Below are 26052 nucleotides of genomic sequence, written 5' to 3'. Positions count from 1 at the left end.
ACTCCTATTCTTAGATGATTTTGCTGTTTTCTGTTCCTCCTTCAGTCTTGTAGTAGTGACTCATGAGTTGCAACTGACTGTGCAGAGTATAATGAGACATCTTCCTCCGGCATTACTTTTCTTCAGCAGTAGTTGTCCGCAGCTCATGGTCTAGTGGCTAGCGTTGCTACCTCTGGATTATGGGATCCTCGGTTTGATTTCCAGCTGGGTTGGGGATTTTCTCTGTCTGGGGACTGGGTGTTTGTAGGTGCTGTTTTCATCATTCCATCATCATTCATGAAAGTAGCTAGATTTTTCTGTGTACAGAGTGGGAATGGGTAAGGGTGCTGATGACCGCGCAGTTGAGTGCCCCACAAACCAAACTACTTCATCATCATCCTCAACAGTAGTTGTTGATACCAGTATTATTTTTCAAATTTTGGACAGGTCAGTATTATCTAAGTTGCTTTTCTGAAAACTTTCATATAATTTTATACACAGTACATTATATTTCAAGCTGAAATTTATGAAAGTGAATTACTTTATAAAATGTTATCGATAGGTACTAGTTTTGAATTTCCAGTTAAAATTATTTTTTTAGAAACATTTGAAATTACAAATTATTGGCATACTTAAAATTTCTATTATCAATTATGCAGTCTGTAATGGTTGTTATGTTTATTTCTGGATTCATTTATGAAATAATAATTGAAAGTAATAATATAACAGAAACTAGTAGAAATTCATTTGTTAAAAAAAATTGTAAACCCTTTGGAATATGATTGTTTCCACAGAGTGCAAGAGTTGTAAGCATGCCTCTGATGGGACCGTAATTATTTTTGTATTTTGTGTGAACAGTGTATCATGTTTGTTAATGAAAATGAGAATACTGTATGGTATACTCAAATCTTTGAGAATCAGACTGCTAGACAAGAAGAACTGGAGCCAAGTCTACATGACGGAGTAAGTAAACTAGAAAGTTTATTGTAATCTTCGCTCCTCTCAAATTTTCATAAGAAGACTCATGTGGTCAATAGATGCAGTTAGGAAGGAGGGGGTGATTACAAGAGATTAGAGGAATGTGCTGCAAAAGATGGGTTTTCAGTTTTCTGCAGGGGTGTGTGTGGTGAGGTTTCTGGGCCCCATTTTTGCCTCCAAATTGTCATGGATACCACACCTGGGAAACTGTGAATATCATAAAGTGTCTTAGCCATAGATCTTGGGGAGCAGACAGGGCTTTTCTGCGTTCCCAGCTAGATTATGGGTACACAGGGCACAGATCAGCAAGAACTTCCTATCTGGAGATTATTGACGCTATCCACCTTGTGGGGGGGGATTAGGCTGGCCACAGGTGCTTACAGGGCCAGACCCATACCCAGTGTCTATGCTGAGGTGTGCAGCTCCTGGTGTGTCAGGCATGTATGCTCCTTGCTGTTCCAACTTCACATGCACACCATACTGTTGCTTGTCCACCTCTGGATCACCTTTTCTCCAGTTGCCCATGAGCAACAATGCTGTTTGGGATCTGTGTGCAGAATGTACTGGAATCACTTGGTGTAAAGCACGTACAAGCCTGAATCCACAGTTTTAATCATGTGCCATCCTGGTTACTGTAGAGGCCCAGACTAATTTCAGGTTTGGTGCAATACAGGAGAGATTGCACTCCTGCACATGTTCTTAACTCATTATTTTATGACATTTTAACTGAGCACCACTACTCCACATCTGTCCTTATGCATGGGTTGAAACAGGTGGATTCTGTTGGTTGCTCTGTTGTTTTGCCTGATCGTGTGCTCGAGGTCTGCCTGCCTTGAGACATTACTGTGTTTTGACCCAGAATTATATGCAATCTTGCAGACTCTGGAGCAGATGAGATGTGCTTAGAGTGCTAAATTCCTCATCTGTTCCAATTCTGTGAGTGCCTTTCAGTCTCTACAACGCTTGTACCCAATAGGTAAAGTAGTCCAGTAAATCCATTATGCCTCCTTCCAACTACGATGGTTGGGGAAGGAGGTGTCTTTCTGCTGGGTACCAGGGCTGATGGGTATTGCGAGGATTGGAAGGGCAGACACAGCAGTCAAGAAGGCATGTTGTGATCATCAGTTATTTCAGTGTGCCATTCCCCTGTACCCTTTCAGCTAACTGTTGAGTTACAGAGTCACGTGTTGATGGGAAGACAAATGGCTGGACATGATAGATAATAAGCTGCATCTTGTAAAGCTCACTACGATGCCGTGGCATACCTCCTTCCAGTCCTAGAGACAGGTTGAGGCCCTCTTCACTCGTCTTCACATAGGCTATAGTCCTCTGATGCACGGCTTTTTCTCCGGCGAGAGGACCCTTCAATATGTGGTGCTTGCAGCGTACAGATCACTGTTTGCCACATTTTACTAGACTGTTTTATTTTTGGACGAGAGGGCAGCAGCAGATTTCCCGGTAGATCTGCCCTCTATTTTAAGTGATGTTCAAACATTTGTGAGGCTTTTAAGGTTTTGTGATTTGTCCAACCTGTTTCTGAAAATTTTAGCAAGATGTTCTTAATATTAACAGGATTACTGGCTCTCATGTTTTATGTAAGTCCTCAGCCAGTTATGTCTCCCTGTGCCTTTCTTTCAGCTGTCCTATGGTTTTAATGCCAACTGTAGCACCTTCCACACTTTCTCAGTTGTCCCCAGGCATATGAGATAGGTTGATTGTGCAGCTCAAAGAGAGTAAGGTGGAAGAGAGTGAACGACTGTCATTTTATAGATTTGCTCCTCAATGTGTGCAACAATTTTAGAAATTTAACCTCATTCATTTTTTTTTAATAAGCGTAAGGGCACTGATAACCTCACGTTTGAGTGCCTATAAGTACCAAACACACACACACACACACACACACACACACACACACACACACAGACACACACACAGTTTCACTATAAAATAAACTACTTTCAGTAGCAGCAAATATGCCCCATCTAACTATTTAATCTATCCTTTCTGAACACCATAAGATCTGACTTCTCAAGCTTTCCCGGAAGATATACTGCAAATAATCTTCATTGGTTTGTGGCCAGATGACATTGTGCAAATTCCACAGTATTTCCTCAGAGCAACTGTCCGACATTTTCAGGTGGTTGAACCTAACTGGTGGCTAGGTACAACTACTCGAACCTAGCCACCAGCAAGTTTCAACCACCTGAGGATATCGGACAGTTGCTCCGAGGAAATATTGTGGAACTTAAACATCATAATCTGGCAGCAAACTCGTGAAGACTTTCCATCATAGAATCACTTGTAAAAATTTCAGTTGAACTTATCTCCGGCTTTAGTCAGGTTTCAGTGCCTATAACAATTTGAGCTTCAGTGCTTTCTGTTAGCGGTTGGAGCTCTGATTCTTTTCCAACACACCTACAATAGTTTATGACTACTACAATTTTCCTAGGTCACAGCCCATCCAGAAACTAATGTTTTAAATACAATGCAAACCTGGTAACAAACAATTTTTTTGGTCAACTACTGCCAGGAAAACTGACTGTCATTGCAATAAGAGAAAAGGTTGTGACACCGAGACTACAGGGTATTGGTGTTTGACAATATGAAATTTCAAAAGGTTCATAATATATGAACTGTGGCATTTACAAAAGGAGAAAAAAAACTTGTGGTAATTAAAAGGTGTAATAAATTGAGACAGTTTCCTGTGTTTCAAAGATCTAAATTATAGATACATCCTTTCAGTGAGATGCAGTGTTCATTTGAACTGCTAAACTATTTTGTTTTAACAACAATAACAAAAAGCTTTTTATTGTACAAAAGGAAGTCACTTATAATAAAGAAGCAGGGATTTCAATATGCGGAAGAGACAACACAGTTTATGTATGATAAAGGAGTTTATTATGAATTGCTAAAAGGAGGCAATGACTTTTTTGTATGGTATTTAATGATGTATGCTTCGTACTGAAAGTAAACAGTTTTAATTGTAATAAAGAAATATCATATGATATTCAAAAACCTCAGGTGGAATACAAATGATGGTATGAGTATAACAACCAGTCAGAGAGAGGGGGGGGTGAGGGGGGGGGGGGAGAGAGAGAGAGAGAGAGAGAGAGAGAGAGGGGGGGGGGGGAGTTCAGAGGGGTTGTCTTTCCTCATACTATATTTTTATCCTAATAAAGTAAGTTGTTTTGTTGGCCTACATTAGGCTTCCTCTATGCCACCTCCAGCAGATTACTTGTACTAGGCAAGGCAGAGGAAAAAAAAGATTACACACAAGGTTCATTCAATAAAAAAATTGAATTTTTGTAAAGAATCCATTTCTTTAATTTCCCCATGTGTGTTAAAAGATAATTATTTTTTATGTCTTTACAGTCTTCTGATTCACTACTCCTTGGCAGTCTTCAGAAGGGCAGCCTTGATGTGATGGGTGCTATTGTTGAAGTACATCGAAATGATCGCCCGGGACTGGAGTGGGTACTACGTATACAAAATCCAAACATGTGCTCAGTATTTGAAGTAGCTGTACCTAGGATAGAACTTGCTGTTGAATGGAGGAATGCCATTAAGGAAGTGGCACAAAATGCCAGTGTACGGGTATGTATTTGTTGAAAGATTTTAGTTTTGTTTACTAAAAAAATAAATCCATGTTCAACTGTCGGAAATCAGTAATTTCTTTTCAGTGACATTGTAGCACGTTAGACTATATCAAAACTAAGTATTTTTTTTTCTTAATTTCATCATTCTATAAGAAATACAGAAAACATAAAAAAATATATATGCAGCACTGGAATTCCAAAAACTAGTTGAGACTGATGTGCATAACATGTACTTATTAACCACAAAGTGTATATTGAAAGAACACTTTCCTGATAAAGATTATTATTATTATCATTTTCATTTATTTATTTACTTATTTTAAGGCTTCAATTACATCAAATATTTCGTTGCAGACCTTCAGTTACCTTAATATTTTTCTATTATTTTATTTAGAAACTCCAGTAATGTGACAGTAGTTCCATAGGTGACTGAAATTGGTCACTTTCATAGGTAAGAATCACCATGATTTGGATGCTGCCATGTTACATATGTAACAAGAAGCCAATTCTGCACTAGACTCATAGTCATAGCATTATTGAACAAGTCGTGGAAGATGGGGAGGAGTGGGAAGGGGTGGAGGGAGAGGTGGGGGGAGGTTGATGTGGCAGGACAGTGCAGTGTAGTGCTGCTCAATGTGTTGTTTTGTTGGCCTACATTAGGCTTCCTCTATGCCACCTCCAGCAGATTACTTGTACTAGGCAAGGCAGAGGAAAAAAAAGATTACACACAAGGTTCATTCAATAAAAAAATTGAATTTTTGTAAAGAATCCATTACAAAAATAGAATAAAGCACTTGTTTATTTTTCAGCATAATCCCCTGCAAGTTGCAGGGACTTATGCCAGTGATGGACAAGCTTTTCAATTCCACCTGCAAAGAATTCTTGGTTGGGTGTGTGCATAACCAGTTATGCATCACTGCTTGGATTTTGTTATCATCTGTGAACCTTGAGCCACTAGAAGATTATTTAGAGTGTTAAAAAAGTGATAATTTAAAGGTGTCAGACCCAGGCAATCTGAGAGGGGTGATGCAGCAGCAGACAAACTTCAGGTCTCTCTGCATACATCCAAGCACCTTTCTTTTATTTCTGATATCAGATGTTTTGTAACCCAACTCGCACACACTTTCTTGAATATGGTGGTCTGATCCAACCCTAATGTTCATTGTTGCTGAAATATCACTCAAAATAATGCACATTTTCCTGTATCAACTCTTGCAAGGTCATTCTCCATGACGACACAGACAGAACGTCCTGTATACGGAGAATCATCAGCACTTGTTACACCGTGTTTGAACTACTGTGTGCCAACATGTACACTTGTGTTAGACTCGAACAACTTCCACCATATTGCACAGCAATCTGACAGTTAATTTTGACCAGTTTCAATCCTTTGGATAACCTAAATCTAGTGACACTCCACTGCTCCACTACGGCGCAAACCTGCAAGAATGCTGCCATCTTGTTTCACTGATTCCCAGCATCCCATTTGTGAGACAAGCATGCCTATCCCATCAGATAATACTTCTAGGACACCACCAAAAAATAACAAAGAAGCACAAACATTATTGAAGTTTCATATTTTTTGTACAACTTTTCCTGTTATTTATTGAATCGATGTTGTCTAGACAGAAAAAGAGAGGGAAGTGCATCCACACAGTTAAACATCAGAATATCAGCAGTAATGTTGATGACTGTATTGGTATGTCATTCATTGTTCCTGACACACTGTTGAAGCCACTGCATAAAATTATCCATTTCAAAGTCTAACATCACCACCATCACAGGCATGATTTATTGACAAATGTAATGTTCTCAAGTCCTCTATTTGTGTATTGTTTTGCTCCATATACCTAAGATTTTAAATAACCCCATAAGAAAGATGAATCGGGTAAAAATTGGAGCCATACAATACCATACGTTTAATGTACTTGGGGTGAGGGGACTCTGGGTTTCAGTAAAGCCATTGATATTTTTACTTTGTGCAGCAACTTCATAGTTTATTGAAACTATATCCTGCCTTATTTGTTAAAGATTGACAAAGTTATGTCACATTAAAAAATACTGTGCAGAAATAAAGATTGCACCATTGACTTAGTCTTTGATACCAACCTTTGGTGTACAACATTATATTGTATCATCAAGATTGTGAATAAATTGTTACTGATGCTGTTAATATCCTTACAGTTCTCCTTATTCTCTGCACCCTGAAAATTAGTTCTAGTTTTTCACATGTTACAATATTTAATTCCATTCTATTCAACTACGTGATTTGAATATAATAGAGGGAAACATTCCACGTGGGAAAAATATATCTAAAAACAAAGATGATGTAACTTACCAAGCGAAAGCGTTGGCATGTTGATAGACACACAAACACACGCACAAAATTCAAGCTTTCGCAACCAACGGTTGCTTCGTCAGGAAAGAGGGAAGGAGAGGGAAAGACGAAAGGATGTGGGTTTTAAGGGAGAGGGTAAGGAGTCATTCCAATCCTGGGAGCGGAAAGACTTACCTTAGGGGGAAAAAGGACAGGCATACACTCGCACGCGCGCACACACACATATCCATCCGCACATATACAGACACAAGCAGACATTTGTAAAGGCAAAGAGTTTGGGCAGAGATGTCAGTCGAGGCGGAGGTACAGAGGCAAAGATGTCATTGAATGACAGGTGAGGTATGAGCGGCAGCAACTTGAAATTAGCGGAGGTTGAGGCCTGGTGGGTAACGCAAAGAGAGGATATACTGAAGGGCAAGTTCCCATCTCCGGAGTTCTGACAGGTTGGTGTAAGTGGGAAGTATCCAGATAACCCGGACAGTGTAACACTGTGCCAAGATGTGCTGGCCATGCACCAAGGCGTGTTTAGCCACAGGGTGATCCTCATTACCAACAAACACTGTCTGCCTGTGTCCATTCATGCGAATGGACAGTTTGTTGCTGGTCATTCCCACATAGAAAGCTTCACAGTGTAGGCAGGTCAGTTGATAAATCACGTGGGTGCTTTCACACGTGGCTCTGCCTTTGATCGTGTACACCTTCTGGGTTACAGGACTGGAGTAGGTGGTGGTGGGAGGGTGCATGGGACAGGTTTTACACCGGGGGCAGTTACAAGGGTAGGAGCCAGAGGGTAGGGAAGGTGGTTTGGGGATTTCATAGGGATGAACCAAGAGGTTACGAAGGTTAGGTGGACGGTGGAAAGACACTCTTGGTGGGGAGGATTTCATGAAGGATGGATCTCATTTCAGGACAGGATTTGAGGAAGTCGCATCCCTCCTGGAGAGCCACATTCAGAGTCTGATCCAGTCCCAGAAAGTATCTTGTCACAAGTGGGGCACTTTTGGGGTTCTTCTGTGTGAGGTTCTGGGTTTGAGGGGATGAGGAAGTGGCTCTGGTTATTTGTTTCTGTACCAGGTCGAGAGGATAGTTGCGGGATGCGAAATCTGTTTTCAGGTTGTTGGTGTAATGGTTCAGGGATTCCGGACTGGAGCAGATTCATTTGCCACGAAGACCTAGGCTGTAGGGAAGGGACCGTTTGATGTGGAATGGGTGGCAGCTGTCATAATGGAGGTACTGTTGCTTGTTGGTGGGTTTGATGTGGATGGATGTGTGAAGCTGGCCATTGGATAGATGGAGGTCAACGTCAAGGAAAGTGGCATGGGATTTGGAGTAGGACCAGGTGAATCTGATGGAACCAAAGGAGTTGAGGTTGGAGAGGAAATTCTGTTCTTCTTCACTGTGAGTCCAGATCATGAAGATGTCATCAATAAATATGTACCAAACTTTGGGTTGGCAGGCCTGGGTAACCAAGAAGGCTTCCTCTAAGCGACCCATAAATAGGTTGGTGTACGAGGGGGCCATCCTGGTACCCAAGGCTGTTCCCTTTAATTGTTGGTATGTCTGGCCTTCGAAAGTGAAGAAGTTGTGAGTCAGGATGAAGCTGGTTAAGGTAATGAGGAAAGAGGTTTTAGGTAGGGTGGCAGGTGATCGATGTGAAAGGAAGTGCTCCATTGCAGCGAGGCCCTGGACATGCGGAATATTTGTGTATAAGGAAGTGGCATCAATGGTTACAAGGGTTGTTTTCGGGGGTAACAGATTGGGTAAGGATTCCAGGCGTTCGAGAAAGAGGTTGGTGTCTTTGATGAAGGATGGGAGACTACATGTAAAGGGGTTGAAGGTGTTGATCTACGTAGGCAGAGTTATGTTCTGTGGGGCTTGGTAACCAGCTACAATGGGGTGGCCGGGATGATTGGGTTTGTGAATTTTAGGAAGTAGGTGGAAGGTAGGGGTGCGGGGTGTCGGTGAGGTCAGGAGGTTGATGGAGTCAGGTGAAAGGTTTTGTTGGGGGCCTAAGGTTCTGAGGATTCCTTGAAGCTCCTCCTGGGCATCAGGAATTGGATACCTTGGCAAACTTTGTATGTGGTGTTATCTGAAAGCTGATGCAGTCCCTCAGCCACATACTTCCGACCATCAAGTACCACGGTCGTGGAACCCTTGTCCACCGGAAGAATGACGATGGATCGGTCAGCCTTCAGATCACGGATAGCCTGGGCTTCAGCAGTGGTGATGTTGGGAGTAGGATTAAGGTTTTTTAAGAAGGATTGAGAGGCAAGGCTGGAAGTGAGAAATTCCTGGAAGGTTTGGAGAGGGTGATTTTTAGGAAGACGGAGGATGGAACTGTTCGAGGCATGGTTCAATTTGGATAGTGTCTTGGGGAGTTGAATCATTAGGAGTAGGATTAGGATTATTTTTCTTCGTGTCAAAGTGATATTTCCAGCAGAGAGTACGAGTGTAGGACAGTAAATCTCTGAGGGCTGTTTGGTTGAAAACTATGTGATTTGTATTTTCCGTACATCATGCAGATCTCTGCCTTTACTGCAGCATTAATTCCAGTTTTTCTCTCCTGATGAACAAAGTCACATTTGACACCTAATATATTTTAGATCCCATTAGTTCATCTCACTTTAATTCTCTGGTTTATATTTTAAGACTTATATTTGTTTTGTAGGATTTGACAAACTAAGCTCAGTAAAATATTTCATATTTCATTTCAGGAAAATCAACATAAGGAAATGGAGAAACAACTAAGAATAGCCAAAGAAATGTCTGACTTGATAGTTTATTGTCGATCTGTAGCGTTTAACATGGAAAAATTCAGGAGAGGCTTCAATCATTGTGAAATGTCATCATTTCCTGAAACTAAAGCTGAAAAACTGATATGTCAGCAAGAGACAAAATTCTTCTTGAAATATCATCAGGTACTGTATACATATATTCCACTTATTTTTGACAGTATTATGAAAAGGATAGTTGCTACTCACCATACAGTGGAGATGCGCATCAAATAATGTTATTATTTTTAGTTTATCAACATTTTATAGCCCTGAAATAAACAACAGATCCAACTCCTATTTCTGGGAGCATAGTACAAGAACAAAATTATATGGGTTTTCTCTCTCTCTGCTAGAATTTCATGGTCCACTATCTAGATACTATGATGAACTGTACATTCCATTAATAAGACTCAGTGAGCAATCTTAGTTTTAAAATTACCATAATATACAATCACAATTTGTATATACATACAATGTGTTTTGCATGTACAGTAACAACTTTAAAAACAACAGCATTGTTACTAATATATTCCATATTTTGTTACTACTTGTCCTAAAAAATATAAAGTGTAGAAAATTAAAGAAATTTAATTCAAAAACTATAAGAAAAAATAATAGATAATAAGAACAGATATGTCTCATTTTACATCACAGCCACCAGAGATTTCAGCAGTGGAGTTGATACCCCACAGCTAGTTACACACATTCTAAGTGTATTCCCATTTCCATGCAGGGGTGGCTCAGGCTCTGAAGATCCTACAGGCCAGTTGTTAGTTTTGACTGAGGAATATTATATGACTTCATGAAGTTACAATTGTATTTTATATTGAAGATGTCCCACAGCTACTGTAATAATAACTATTATATTAATCTAGTGTTAGTAGTTGTCTAAGTGTGTGTGTGTGTGTGTGTGTGTGTGTGTGTGTGTGTGTGTGTTGGCTGAGATGTGAGCACCTAATGATGGGAATATGAACTCCACACATGTAATGTTACTGTCACGGAACGTTTAAAATCTGCAGCTTTACACCCCAACTTAACTACCTCACACTCAATGCTGGGAGTTACTCCCAATTGTGCATGCCATCCTCCTAGGAAGTCTGCATGACCATCTTTCCTTATATTTTACTTGCTGCCTATTGGAGACTTTGTTCCCCACGCTGTTAATCATACACAACTTTTGCAAGTCTCTTTCAGATCAGGTACAAATGGAATGTTTTAAATAATACACACTGGAAGAAAATTTGTCATGGATTTCCTTCATCTCTTCATTCACAGACATATATCTACCTGAACTGGAGTCATTCAAGATGAATGGAATATGTCCTGTCCATGTCATGTCAAAAGATATGGTGTTTGGGAAGAGACTGTTAACCAATCAGCCCTTATCAGTTGCCCCATTGACTATGCCAGATATCCATCCTAAGGATTTTTAATTAGAGTTTGTGATCAAACACTGATTATCTTAGTCGTATTGTAGGTTTCCTTTCCTTAACCAGTATTCAGACACTGTATCTAAATATGGTAATGGAAAGTTCTTCCCGAATTTAAATAATTTAGGAGTAGCATGTTAAATAAGAGAAAGATAACCACTCACCTGTAGGAGACTGGTGTGAGACCCATTGCCGGCCGGTGTGGCCAAGCGGTTAAAGGCTCTACAGTCTGGAACCGCGTGACCGCTACGGTCGCAGGTTCGAATCCTGCCTCGGGCATGGATGTGTGTGATGTTCTTAGGTTAGTTAGGTTTAAGTAGTTCTAAGTTCTAGGGGACTGATGACCTCAGAAGTTAAGTCCCATAGTGCTCAGAGCCATTTGATTTTTGTGAGACCCATTAGCTCCTGTTAACAGGAAACAGTATTCACACTACCTTTCAAGATTTTGCTCCTTTTCTAGCAACCACACAGACATTCAAACGCACCGTCCTGTGGCGAGACTGATTTTCGAGTATCGATTATTGAGAGCAGTGTCCTGGGCTGTGGGTTGATGAGAGGTGGGGAGAGGGTAGGGAAGGGCACACGAGGCAAGGGAAGTGTAGCAGGATAGTACGAGCCAGGCCTTTGGACAGATGATTCAGCAGCTACATATCGAGACTAAAGAAGTTAAAGTGGTAGGCATATAGTGAGAGAGAGGGGGGGGGGTCGGAGGGAGGGGGAAAAGAAGAGGAATGTGGAGATGAAGAGGGTGACAGTGAGAGGTGCAGAAAAAGGGGGATGAGGGAGAGAGAAAGAGGGGAAGGGGGGGGGGGTGAATGAGAGCCCACATGGGGTGTGGGTGGGGGAATGGAGAAGTATTGGGAGAATACAGTACATGTTCTGGATGGGAAACGAATAGTGTGGACAGGCAGCAGAGGGAAAAGGTAAGGCGAGGTAGAGGTAAACAAGATAGTAGAGGATTCATTGATGATATTTTCACGATTTGGACTCGTGGCAAGGTCAGTCGTGCTCTTTCCTTCATAACCTCAACACATACTCCCAAATCCACTTCACCTGGGTCTTCTTAACTCAACAAGCCACCTTCCTAGATGTCAGTGTCCACCTCTCAGATCACTCAATAAATATGTCTTCATGTTGTTCATATCAAGTTCACTAATCACAATCAGTACTTCCACTTTGATAGCTGCCACCCATTGCATGTCAGGGAGTCTCTTCTTTACAGCCTCACCACCTGTGGTCACCTCACCTACAGTGGGAAACAGGAGTTCTCAAAATATACCAATAACTTTGCCAGATCCTTTATTGATAGACAGTATCCTATCCAGCTCATCCATAAACAGATCTCCTGTGCCCTCTCCTCCTGTGAAACTAGTAAACCTGTTAAACAGTGACCAACCACCTCTCCTGTAAACACCTATTATCACTCTGACTATGAAAAGCTCAACCACGTCCTTCACCAACTTCAACTTACCTTTCATCATGTCCTGAGTTGAGGGATATCCTGCCCAAAACCCTACTGGCATCACACAATGTAGTGTTCGGTCACCAACTCAGCCTACAGAATATCTTTGTCCATCCATATTCCAATCCTGCTCCAAATCCTGCACATCCCAGGTGCAAGACCTGTCCTATACATCCATGCACCCACCCCCCCTCCCATCCGCCTGCCTACTTACCACCTCCTACTGTAGTCCAGTCACAGCTATTTCTTGCCCAATAAAAGGTAGGGCTATGTATCAGCTATGCTGCAATTACTGGACAGCATTCTATGTGGGCATGACAAGTAACCAGCTGTCTACTCACATGCAGAGCCACCACCAAACTATGGCAAACCACAAGCTTGACAGTCTAGATGCTGAACACCACAACACAAATGTCTTCAGAAGCTGCTTCAGCTTCACTTCATGGACCATTTGAATACTCCGTTCCAGCACTAGTTTCACCAAACTGTGCAGGTGGGAATTGTCTCTTCAGGATATCCTGTGCTCTTGCGGTACCCCTGGCCTAATTCTCTGCTAAGTTGTTCCCACTACCTCACTTCGGAGTTACCCTTCTTTCTTCTCTCCCTAACAGTCCTCCTCCATCCCAATTGTGTAATGCTTTCTCCCCCTCCCACCCCCCTGCAGTCATACCTCCCTCTATCTCCCCAATCCCCCTTTCTCATCATCCCCTATCCCCATCTTCCCCTTTCCCATAATCCCCTTTCCCATAATCCCCTCTCCCCATCTTCCCACAATCCCCTCTCCCCATCTTCCCACAATCCCCTCTCCCCATCTTCCCACAATCCCCTCTCCCCATCTTCCCACAATCCCCTCTCCCCATCTTCCCACAATCCCCTCTCCCCATCTTCCCACAATCCCCTCTCCCCATCTTCCCACAATCCCCTCTCCCCATCTTCCCACAATCCCCTCTCCCCATCTTCCCACAATCCCCTCTCCCCATCTTCCCACAATCCCCTCTCCCCATCTTCCCACAATCCCCTCTCCCCATCTTCCCACAATCCCCTCTCCCCATCTTCCCACAATCCCCTCTCCCCATCTTCCCACAATCCCCTCTCCCCATCTTCCCACAATCCCCTCTCCCCATCTTCCCACAATCCCCTCTCCCCATCTTCCCACAATCCCCTCTCCGCATCTGCCCACAGTCCCCTCTCCGCATCTGCCCACAGTCCCCTCTCCCCATCTGCCCACAGTCCCCTCTCCCCATCTGCCCACAATCCCCTCTCCACATCTTCCCACAATCCCCTCCCGCCCTCTCCCATCGTCGCCGCTCCCGCCTTCTCCCATCGTCGCCGCTCCCGCCCTCTCCCATCGTCGCCGCCCCCCCCTCCCTCCTGCCCTCTCGCCCTCCTCGCCCCCTTCTTCCATTCCCTGTGTCTCTTATATGATACACCTTCGGAACTCCTTGCATCTTGTTGTGCAGCTACTGACTCACCCACCCCACTACACCCTCATTGCCCCTTGTGTCCATCCCTACACTCTCCCCACCTTTATCAGGCCAAGCAACTGCTGACAATCAGTTTCACTGTCGGAGGGTGCATTCAGTCGTGTCTGTGTTGTTTTCTGTTATGTGTGTCTACCCCCCATGAACCATGGACCTTGCCGTTGGTGGGGAGGCTTGCGTGCCTCAGCGATACAGATGGCCGTACCGTAGGTGCAACCTCAACGGAGGGGTATCTGTTGAGAGGCCAGACAAACATGTGGTTCCTGAAGAGGGGCAGCAACCTTTTCAGTAGTTGCAGGGGCAACAGTCTGGATGATTGACTGATCTGGCCTTGTAACATTAACCAAAACGGCCTTGCTGTGCTGGTACTGCGAACGGCTGAAAGCAAGGGGAAACTACAGCCGTAATTTTTCCCGAGGACATGCAGCTTTACTGTATGATTAAATTATGATGGCGTCCTCTTGGGTAAAATATTCCGGAGGTAAAATAGTCCCCCATTCGGATCTCCGGGCGGGGACTACTCAAGAGGACGTCGTTATCAGGAGAAAGAAAACTGGCATTCTGCGGATCGGAGTGTGGAATGTCAGATCACTTAATCGGGCAGGTAGGTTAGAAAATTTAAAAAGGGAAATGGATAGGTTAAAGTTAGATATAGTGGGAATTAGTGAAGTTCGGTGGCAGGAGGAACACGACTTTTGGTCAGGTGATTACAGGGTTATAAATACAAAATCAAATAGGGGTAATGCAGGAGTAGGTTTAATAATGAATAAAAAAAATAGGAGTGCGGGTTAGCTACTACAAACAGCATAGTGAACGCATTATTGTGGCCAAGATAGACACAAAGCCCATGCCTACTACAGTAGTAAAAGTTTATATGCCAACTAGCTCTGCAGATGATGAAGAAATTGATGAAATGTATGACGAGATAAAAGAAATTATTCAGGTAGTGAAGGGAGACGAAAATTTAATAGTCATGGGTGACTGGAATTCGTCAGTAGGCAAAGGGATAGAAGGAAACATAGTAGGTGAATATGGATTGGGGGGAAGAAATGAAAGAGGAAGCCACCTTGTAGAATTTTGCACAGAGCATAACTTAATCATAGCTAACACTTGGTTCAAGAATCATAAAAGAAGGTTGTATACCTGGAAGAATCCTGGAGATACTAAAAGGTATCAGATAGATTATATAATGGTAAGACAGAGATTTAGGAACCAGGTTTTAAATTGTAAGACATTTCCAGGTGCAGATGTGGATTCTGACCACAATCTATTGGTTATGAACTGCAGATTGAAACTGAAGAAACTGCAAAAAGGTGGGAATTTAAGGAGATGGGACTTGGATAAACTTAGAGAACCAGTGGTTGTAGATAATTGCAGGGAGAGTATTAGGGAACAATTGACAGGAATGGAGGAAAGAAATACAGTAGAAGAAGAATGGGTGGCTCTGAGGGATGAAGTAGTGAAGGCAGCAGAGGATCAAATAGGTAAAAAGACGAGGGCTAATAGAAATCCTTGGGTAACAGAAGAAATATTGTATTTAATTGATGAAAGGAGAAAATATAAAAATGCAGTAAATGAAACAGGCAAAAAAGAATACAAACGTCTCAAAAATGAGATCAACAGGAAGTGCAAAATGGCTAAGCAGGCATGGCTAGAGGACAAATGTAAGGATGTAGAGGCTTGTCTCACTAGGGGTAAGATAGATACTGCCTACAGGAAAATTAAAGAGACCTTTGGAGAGAAGAGAACCACTTGTATGAATATCAAGAGCTCAGATGGCAACCCAGTTCTAAGCAAAGAAGGGAAGACAGAAAGGTGGAAGGAGTATATAGAGGGTTTATACAAGGGCAATGTACTTGAGGACAATATTATGGAAATGGAAGAGGATGTAAATGAAGATGAAATGGGAGATAAGATACTGCGTGAAGAGTTTGACAGAGCACTGAAAGACCTGAGTCGAAACAAGGCCCCGGGAGTAGACAACATTCCATTAGAACTACTGATGGCCTTGGGAGAGCCAGTCATGACAAAACTCTACCATCTGGTGAGCAAGATGTATGAGACAGGCGAAATACCCACAGACTTCAAGAAGAATATAATAATCCCAATCCCAAAGAAAGCAGGTGTTGACAGATGTGAAAATTACCGAACTATCAGTTTAATAAGTCACAGCTGCAAAATACTAACGCGAATTCTTTACAGACGAATGGAAAAACTGGTAGAAGCCGACCTCGGGGAAGATCAGTTTGGATTCCGTAGAAATGTTGGAACACGTGAGGTAATACTAACCTTAAGACTTATCTTAGAAGAAAGTTTAAGGAAAGGCAAACCTACGTTTCTAGCATTTGTAGACTTAGAGAAAGCTTTTGACAACGTTAACTGGAATACTCTCTTTCAAATTCTGAAGGTGGCAGGGGTAAAATACAGGGAGCGAAAGGCTATTTACAATTTGTACAGATACCAGATGGCAGTTATGAGTCGAGGGGCATGAAAGGGAAGCAGTGGTTGGGAAAGGAGTGAGACAGGGTTGTAGCCTCTCCCTGATGTTATTCAATCTGTATATTGAGCAAGCAGTAAAGGAAACAAAAGAAAAATTTGGAGTAGGTATTAAAATTCATGGAGAAGAAATAAAAACTTTGAGGTTCGCCGATGACATTGTAATTCTGTCAGAGACAGCAAAAGACTTGGAAGAGCAGTTGAACAGAATGGACAGTGTCTTGAAAGGAGGATATAAGATGAACATCAACAAAAGCAAAACGAGGATAATGGAATGTAGTCAAATTAAATCGGGTGATGCTGAGGGGATTAGATTAGGAAATGAGACACTTAAAGTAGTAAAGGAGTTTTGCTATTTAGGGAGCAAAATAACTGATGATGGTCGAAGTAGAGAGGATATAAAATGTAGACTGGCAATGGCAAGGAAATCGTTTCTGAAGAAGAGAAATTTGTTAACATCGAGTATAGATTTAAGTGTCAGGAAGTCTTTTCTGAAAGTATTTGTATGGAGTGTAGCCGCGTATGGAAGTGAAACATGGACGATAACCAGTTTGGACAAGAAGAGAATAGAAGCTTTCGAAATGTGGTGCTACAGAAGAATGCTGAAGATAAGGTGGGTAAATCACGTAACTAATGAGGAGGTATTGAATAGGATTGGGGAGAAGAGAAGTTTGTGGCACAACTTGACTAGAAGAAGGGATCGGTTGGTAGGACATGTTTAGAGGCATCAAGGGATCACAAATTTAGCATTGGAGGGCAGCGTGGAGGGTAAAAATCATAGAGGGAGACCAAGAGATGAATACACTAAGCAGATTCAGAAGGATGTAGGTAGCAGTAGGTACTGGGAGATGAAGAAGCTTGCACAGGATAGAGTAGCATGGAGAGCTGCATCAAACCAGTCTCAGGACTGAAGACAACAACAACAACAACAACAATGTGTGTCTATGTGTGACACTTCATTCAGCTGTAGGTTAGTGATTTAGATATTGTTTCACCCAGGAATTTCCATTTTGTCATAATTTAGGTGTGTGGGTAACAAGCAGCTGGATAATAGAGGTGTTGAGTCATGTATAACCACTGGAAACTACTAACTTTTGGATGAATCCTCCTTTGAGCTTGTTTGCTCTTGCTTGTGTGCGCACACGACGCCCTCCTCCCCACCACTCTCTCTCTCTCTCTCTCTCTCTCTCTCTCTCTCTCTCTCTCTCTCTCTCACACACACACACACACACACACACACTTGGGCAATTATATTGTGCTGGCTGTATACACAGTGGACTGCAAATCTGCAAGTTAACGTAAGTAAGGGATTGTGTTGAATCAAGTAGGAAAGGGGAGAAAGGAAACAGGGAGCTGGGAGAGTGGTGTGGGGAAGGGTGACCACCAACTTGGAGGGAGGTAGCAGGTGTACTAGATAGGAATGTGGGAGGGAGATGCAGCACGTGCACTGTATACAAGTGCGACATGTCGGTACCATCAAGTAAGTAAACATGAATGAGTATCAGCTATGCTTTGAAGAAGTTTTCTTCCTAACTGCACGAATTTTTACTTCTGTAGTGGAATTAAAAGTAAAAGAACTCTTATTTTTAATTTCTTGAATTTATTTATTTTTTATTTATTTATTTTTACAGCACCAGTTCAGTAGAATTTATCCAAAAGGTCAAAGAATTGATTCCTCCAACTACATCCCTGTTCCAATGTGGAATGCTGGCAGTCAGATGGTAGCTCTTAACTATCAGACACCAGGTAAGAAATATTAAAACTTTTTATGTACTACCAGTTTATGATTACAGATATCATTTACACTTTTGTACCCTTATCTGTACTTTCTTTCAGGTACTGTTACAATGTTTCTAGAAGTAATTCACCAGCAACAAACTTGTAGCCATTGATGACCAGACTTCACAGAGAGAAATATTTTGAAATTTATGTGAAAGTCCCACTGAGCCCAAAAACTGTTCTGTGATCATTTTGAGATGTGCACCACATTGGAAGGAAAAGGGGAGGAGAAGCCTTACCACTGCCACTTTTATTGGCCTTCTGATACATACATTTGTTTGTAAAATAAACAGATAGATAAGAAATCTACTCACCAAACGGTGGCAGATGAACACAGGCACAAAAGGATTTAACTTTTACAAGCTTTTGGAGCAAGTGGCTCCATCTGACAGAAGAGTTGAAGTGGAAGGAAGAGCAGTGAAGGATGAGGACTGGCGAGGTTTAGGGAAAGGGGTACAGAAAAGTCACCCAGAATCCCAGGTCAGGGGAGATGTACCAGACGGGATGAGAAGGAACCTACAAACCGAGCTTGGCCAACCTCCTTAATGTCCCACAGCCTTCACCACTGCCTCTCAGACCTGTAATAACTCATAATCACAAGACCAGTAACCACAGTACAGTGTTTGCAACCTCTTGTCCAAAGCAGCTGCTCTTCCAGGTCCTTTGCTGTCTCTGACAGAATTACAATGTCATCAGCGAACTTCAAAGTTTTTATTTCTTCTCCATTCCTACTCTGAATTTTTCTTTTGTTTCCCTTACTGCTTGCTCAATACACAGATTGAATAGCATCGGGGATAGGCTACAACCCTGTCTCACTCGCTTCCCAACCACTGCTTCCCTTTCATGCCCCTCGACTCTTATAACTGCCATCTGGTTTCTGTACAAATTGTAAGTAGCCCTTCGCTCCCTGTATTTGACCCTCTCCACTTTCAGAATTTGAAAGAGAGTATTCCAGTCAACATTGTGAAAAGCTTTCTCTCAAGTCAACAAATGCTAGAAACGTAGGTTTGCCTTTCCTTAATCTTTCGTCTAAGATAAGTCGTAGGGTCAGTATTGCCTCACGTGTTCCAACATTTATACGGAATACAAACTGATCTTCCCCGAGGTCGGCTTCTACCAGTTTTTCCATTCGTCTGTAAAGAATTCGTGTTAGTATTTTGCAGCTGTGGCTTATTAAACTGATAGTTCGGTAATTTTCACATCTGTCAACACCTGCTTTATTTGGGATTGGAATTATTATATTCTTCTTGAAGTCAGAGGGTTTTTCAGCTGTCTCATACATCTTGCTCACTAGATGGTAGAGTTTTGTTAGGCCTGGGTCTCCCAGGGCCTTGTTTTGACTTAGGTCTTTCAGTGCTCTGTCAAACTTTTCACGCAGTATCGAATCTCCTGTTTCATCTTCATCTACATTCTCTTCTATTTCTATAATATTGTCCTCAAGAACATCGCCCCTGTATAGACCCTCTATATACTCCTTCCACCTTTCTGCTTTCCCTTCTTTGCTTAGAACTGGGTTTCCATCTGAGCTCTTGATATTCATGCAAGTGGTTCTCTTTTCTCCAAAGGTCTCTTTAATTTTCCTGTAGGCAATATCTAAAGAAATATAATTCAGCCATGAAAGAACTAGCTTACAAAACAGTTGTTCAACCAATAATGGAGGACTGCTCCTCAACTTAATTGATTTGGATTAATGGAAGAGAGTGAGAAAATGCAAAAAGAAGTGAACGTTTTTCCTTATGTGATTGTTTACTCGATACGAGAGCATTACAGGGGTGCTTATCAGACACCTCCAACAGACACCATAAGAGTAGTTTTATGCAGAGGGGAGAGGTCTGCTGTTGAAACTTTGACAGTATTCATTCTGTAAAGAATTGAGGAATATTCTACATCATGTTCCTCCCACACACCATTTGAGAAAGGGGCAAAATGATATTATCATCACAAGCACCCTCCTTCACACACCATAAGGTGGTTTGCGGAGTCTAGATGTAGATGTAGATGTAGATGAAGATGAAGAAATCTTTGTGTCAGTCAAGGCAACACTTGACGTGCAGATCTGCTTTTGAGGATTCACTGCAAATTGTTGGGACATGCTCATTGCAGGCCAACTTAGTAGTTTATAAAAAAAACTTCAGTCAGTTTGTATTTTTGTGAGAATTTAACACATCAACATCATTCAACAGTCGGGCATTGAAAGAGAAATATTATTTCTCCCGATAAATGCTAGTTGCAACTCTCCTGTGTTAAGTTTTCTGCAGTGCTTGAACAGTGAAATGTGTGAGTACTGTTGACAGTGACCCCATTGGAAGGAAGCATTCAGTCAGTAATAGTAACATACTAGACTGCAATAAGAGAGCAGATTTAAATTTAGACAATGCTACATGCCCTTACTAACAGCTGTAGTAGTGGCAGTATTTGTGAATTTGTTGGAAAACAAAATTAATTGGGATAATGTGCTATTGGTGACAGAAGCAAATGTAGCAAAACCAGAGACTCCACTACAGACAAAGCTGGCAAAGAGAACAAGAAAGTAGAAGCTGCAATACTGATAAGAGATAATGAAATCCGTCACTGCAGAGCCGTAAGTTTTGGTAATCTGCCCTATGAAATTGTGAGTAACTTCAAATTTTGCACAATGCTGGTTCATTTGTATTATTGTGGCACACTGAGAAACTCATTGGAAAAACTGGTTTCAACAAATGTAACCGCTATATCTTTTATTCGGAGGGCACGAATGCCTTTTGCAGAATGAGTGACTTTGTTCTTGCGTCAGTGAATAATAATAATAATAATAATAATAATAATAATAATAATAATAATAATATAATAAATCACTGACTATTCTGGATGACTTATCCCAAACAGTGTTCCTGATTCTCGAGAGAGAAGTTAGTGTTAGACACGTATGTATTGTCATTGTGGTATTTTCCTTGAGGTAGGTACTACTGGACACAGTAGGACTGGACAATGTAGGACTGGACAATTGTTCAGTATCTATGATGATTGGTTGTGAATATAACCATGGAAAATCAGAATGAAATAACAATATTAATTGGGGTAGGTTGTTATTACCATATAGAGGAGGCATCAAGCAGTGAACAGGCACATTTAAATGTAGACTAGACTATTGGACAAATTTTCTTCTTCAGATTCAGAAAAACACACATGCATTATATACATACAACTAAAACACTCATGGTCATTGTCATCTTATGGCTGACTAAATATGAAGGGGAGTTTAGTTCGGTAGCATGTTTTTGAATGTGCCTATCTTTTACTCAATACTTTCCCTGTGTCAGTGATGATAATTTCAAGTGAGTGTATATTTAGTGTGATCCTATGCAAACAAAATTTTAAAAACTGACATGCACCCTTACCAACAGTGCTAGTGGTATTAATTTTATGGGAATTTACACATCTGTACTTATAAACTGAATCACAGTGGATGCTATTTAAACGAGCCTGAGTGCAGAGGCTTGTATGATACAATGTGCTCCTGATGAATTTTTGTAAATATGCTTGACAATAGTCTGAGGCAGAAATTGTGTAGTTATACAATGAATAAAGTAAAAAAAAGACAAAAGACTTTGCAGGTGACATTAAACCATTTAAACCTCCTCCATGCAGTGAGCAGAAATCTATTCAAATTCATACAGTTGTGAATGCTATATTTATCAATACATAAATCCTACAATCAGATGGAATATTAAGTAAGCAAATTTGGAATGTTACCAAGAATTTTTTGTGGAAGAAACAAATAAAAAATTCAATACTCCCAAGGTAATTGACAGATGTAAGATATTCATCCCATTGATTGAACAAGTTTTTAGCAGTTTTGGCCAGTCTTCACTTTTGTTCCATTTAAATGTCTCGCACATTTTCCCTTGTTAACAATCAGTTACAGACATAATTAACAATTAAGTGTGATTTTTGATGTGTTGTTGTTGATCAGTGCTTTTTGTTCTGTTGCAGATAAAGCAATGCAGCTGAATCAAGGAAAATTTCGTCAGAATGGGTTCTGTGGATATTTACTACGGCCTGATTTCATGTTCCTTGAAGACTTTGACCCATATGATAAGAAAACTTTAGTTGGAGTAGATCCACTGAATATTTCTGTACGTGTAATTTGTGCACGCCATCTCAGCAAATGGGGTAAAGGAAGGGCAAGAGGGACTGTTAGTCCTTTTGTTGAAATTGAAATGATTGGTGCGGACTTTGATAACAAAAGCAGGAACACTCAACCAGTTTGTAAGTATTTCATGTTTTTGTTAGTCTATAACAGAGGTGGGACCTGATCTGCCTGTGATACTGCCCACGAACATGTGTATTACTATGTGGAAATGATGCACGTACAATTTGCACTTCCTTACTTGCAAACTGCGCTGAAGACTAGACTCCGTTCATCATACGAATAAACCTCGTGCAAACATTACGCTATGTATTCTTCCGCATTTGCTGGAACCTCATTGGATTTCGTTGCACATGGAGCAGAAGCCAATCTGTCTAGAGTATAGTCAAGTACTAAAATGAGGATACATTTTATGCTGTGTGTAATGCGTACACCGACTCAGCAATAATACGGGACAACTGCTCTAATGGCGCATATAACTTGGAAAGCACTGGCCAGCCACCTGGTCCATCTAACCTGCTGTGATGTTAACAGTTGCAGTAAAGATGTAACAAGAGATGAGCAGAGAACAATATAGCCCTGAATGTCATTTGAATATTGAACAATAGAAAGTAATGGTAAAGCTCAGGTGATATGCTTCTTATGTGATCTGAAGAAAAAAATGCTACTGATATTAGCTAACATAGAACTGTAATTAAAAACAAGAGTGATGAAAATTCCTGACTTTAACAAGAGTAATTTTTCTGCATGAGGTATGTGCGGCGTAAAAGTGCACTGCTGGGATTTCACCATGTAGTTAAATATTGAAGCCACTGAAGGTATTACAGTCAGTCGCCTGGTAATCTCTGAACTTCTTCCATGTTGGACTCCACGGAAAGTGATACATTTCAGTACTGCTGCACTGATAGTGAGGTGATCAACAACAGAATCCCAAGCCTCCAAAAAATCCACATTTCCTCCTCCTCCTCCTCTTCCTTTCTTTTATGACATGCAGTTCTGCATTTTGCCATTGTTTGGCAGTGACATGTCACAAAGCTTCATGCACTGGTTCCAGTAAGTGTGGCAGCTTAAATATCATGTTGTTTCTAATGACAAATCCCTTTACTTGTCTCCAGATCAGTTCTATTGGGTTTAGATAGTAATGATACGGTGACAACTGATAAAATGCAGCTTTTTGTACCGTGTACTCGACACCATGAAAATTGTTTTCTTTGTTTCTCCAGCGCTTAGCCCTGTGGCTCGTGTGAGAACACATCAGTGGTATAAAACAGTGTGCATATTCAAACAAAGAGCATTTGATTTTTCATTTATCTCCAAAAAATTTAATTGTGTAATGTTTTCTTAACTTCAAAATCTCTAACAATCTTTTGTAATATATCAATAATTAAGAATGTGTATTTGCAATGAAAACCAGAAATCTGCATGTGATATGTAATTAGAAATCAGAAGGCGTGCATTTTCCTTGGAAAAAAAAAATGATGATTTGGGTATGAGTTAATTGCCATATATTGATAAATTTCGTATATAAATGACTTATGTATCCATACGGAACAAAAAATAAATTTAAAAAAAATAAAATAAATGTTGACCCCCAACACGTCTCGAAACATGGCCAACAAACCCGTTCTGTTATCAAACAATGTCTCTACTGACTATGCCAAGATTAGAGCTATCATGTTCTGTGTTATATATTTATGTATATTGTATCATATTTCTCAGCAAATGTCAAAGCTCATTTTTCTCTGTAATTTTGTGAAAAACATTAAGGACAACTTGTTTCTAGCCATTAACAGTGTTCCATGCACGGGTTTCACTATGAAGCAGAAAGCAGTGCCATCCATTTTCATGGGACGTATGGACAGTGAGACAATCAGGGCACAAGTAGCACTTACAGAGACTGTGACTGTAGACAATTTTTGAAATAAAAATTACGTAGCTAAAGTATGATTAAGAAATATGTTGAAGGCTGTTAATACATCAGAATGTTTAGAGTTTGATTTACAGTGACATAGTAGTAAGATATCTAATACACAAGTTGGACCTACTTCCAAGAGCGGAACAGCACCATTGTGCGAGAGCTACGGCTGCTGGCCAATCATTGTGTTTGTGTATGTTTACATCAGGTTTACTCTTATGATGAACGGATTGTAGTGACAGTACAAACTTGACAGCTCATGCTAAAGTTTGTTGTTATGTTTGAAGTATTCCTTACATTGTCATAATTATTATAATACAACAGTTTAATGAGTACTTATGATACAACATACAGGACGTCTATCAAAGGAATCCCTGATTTCATAGTTAAATATCTTGTTAACTAAAATCAATAGACAAGTGTAACAGATGGTATGTTTATTGTGAAAGCTGTAAGAATTTTGTGCAGAAATTTTGAAACAGTTTAAAAAACTGCTAACACATGGCCCTAGAGTTGCATGCCTGTGAATAGTGCACCACAGCTCCAAGCTATCAGTTCCAATGTTGAAATGTGAAAGGAGCTTAGTGTACTGCAGGAAAAAGTTGAAATCGTGTATTCCATTGAACAGTGTGTTTCTGATACTGGAATACCACAGGTCAGAACACAGTCCTACAGCAACAAGGTGCAGTTTTCAAACATGATTTAATGTCCTAAAAGGACCTAATGCAAAAGCCATTGGCAAGTGTTTTGCCAATTTCCAATGGACAGGCAGCATGGCTGATAATCTAGCAGGGAAAGTTGGCCCCAGGCAAGATGTAGTTACTCATGAAAATATCACCACATTTTCTGGACATATTCAGCAAAACCCAAGGAAATCTCTCTGAAGAATTGCAGCAGAGATTGGTTTGAAGTATTCCAGCACACAGAAAATACTGAGACAGAGCTTACACACGTTTCTATTCAAAATCCAAAGCCACGATGCACACCTGTATGAGCTGTGTGACAAGGGGCTTACTTTTCAGATCAGATTCTCACACTGATTAATAATGAAGGATTTGATGTTGACTGATTTTGGTTCGCAGATTAAGCACACTTCTACCCGAGTGGAGCAGTGAATAAACAAGAGGCAGTTTTGGGGTTCCAAAAGCTCTCTTTGTGTGAAGGGAAACTACTGTATTCTTTCTAAGTTACTGTTTGAGCTGCGGTATGCAGCAGAGGCATTATTGGCCCATTTTTCATGCAAGAAATTATCACTAGTAGATGTTACTTTGCAGTTTTGGTATAACTGGTCACCACAAAGCTAACGTTGAGGGTAAATCAGGCACACAGTGGTTTGTGCAAGATGCTGCCAGACCACATCACACCAAACAGTTGTTTTGCTTGCTTGATGAATACTTCAGGAATAGAATCATTGCAGTGAATTATTGCAAATTTCATTGCAGAGGGATGGATTGGCCTCCATATTTGCCCGATCTGACTCCTCCTGATTACCGTATTTACTCGAATCTAAGCCGCACCTGAAAAATGAGACTTGAAATCAAGGGAAAAAAAATTTCCCGTATCTAAGCTGCACCTGAAATTTGAGACTCTAAATTCAAGGGGAGAGAAAAGTTTTAGGCCGCACCTCCAAATCGAAACAAAGTTGGTCCATTGTAATATGAGACACAATTTAGGTCGAATGAATGACAATACAGC

General features: G+C 40.9%; 1 protein-coding gene across 1 annotated transcript in view; it reads left to right on the top strand.

Annotated features, from left to right (window-relative positions):
- LOC126260201 (1-phosphatidylinositol 4,5-bisphosphate phosphodiesterase gamma-1) overlaps nt 1-26052 on the top strand; it is a 282094-nt gene that overhangs the window by 174233 nt on the left and 81809 nt on the right. Inside the window, exons 16-19 of the mRNA XM_049957484.1 lie at nt 4330-4551; nt 9606-9809; nt 18166-18280; nt 22286-22561. Coding sequence (XP_049813441.1) covers nt 4330-4551; nt 9606-9809; nt 18166-18280; nt 22286-22561 — 817 coding nt within the window. The remainder of the gene's footprint in view (nt 1-4329; nt 4552-9605; nt 9810-18165; nt 18281-22285; nt 22562-26052) is intronic.

Source organism: Schistocerca nitens, chromosome 5 (assembly GCF_023898315.1).
Source record: "Schistocerca nitens isolate TAMUIC-IGC-003100 chromosome 5, iqSchNite1.1, whole genome shotgun sequence".
Classification (NCBI taxonomy): Eukaryota; Metazoa; Arthropoda; class Insecta; order Orthoptera; family Acrididae; genus Schistocerca; species Schistocerca nitens.
This window is presented reverse-complemented; position numbering and strand designations above follow the sequence as displayed.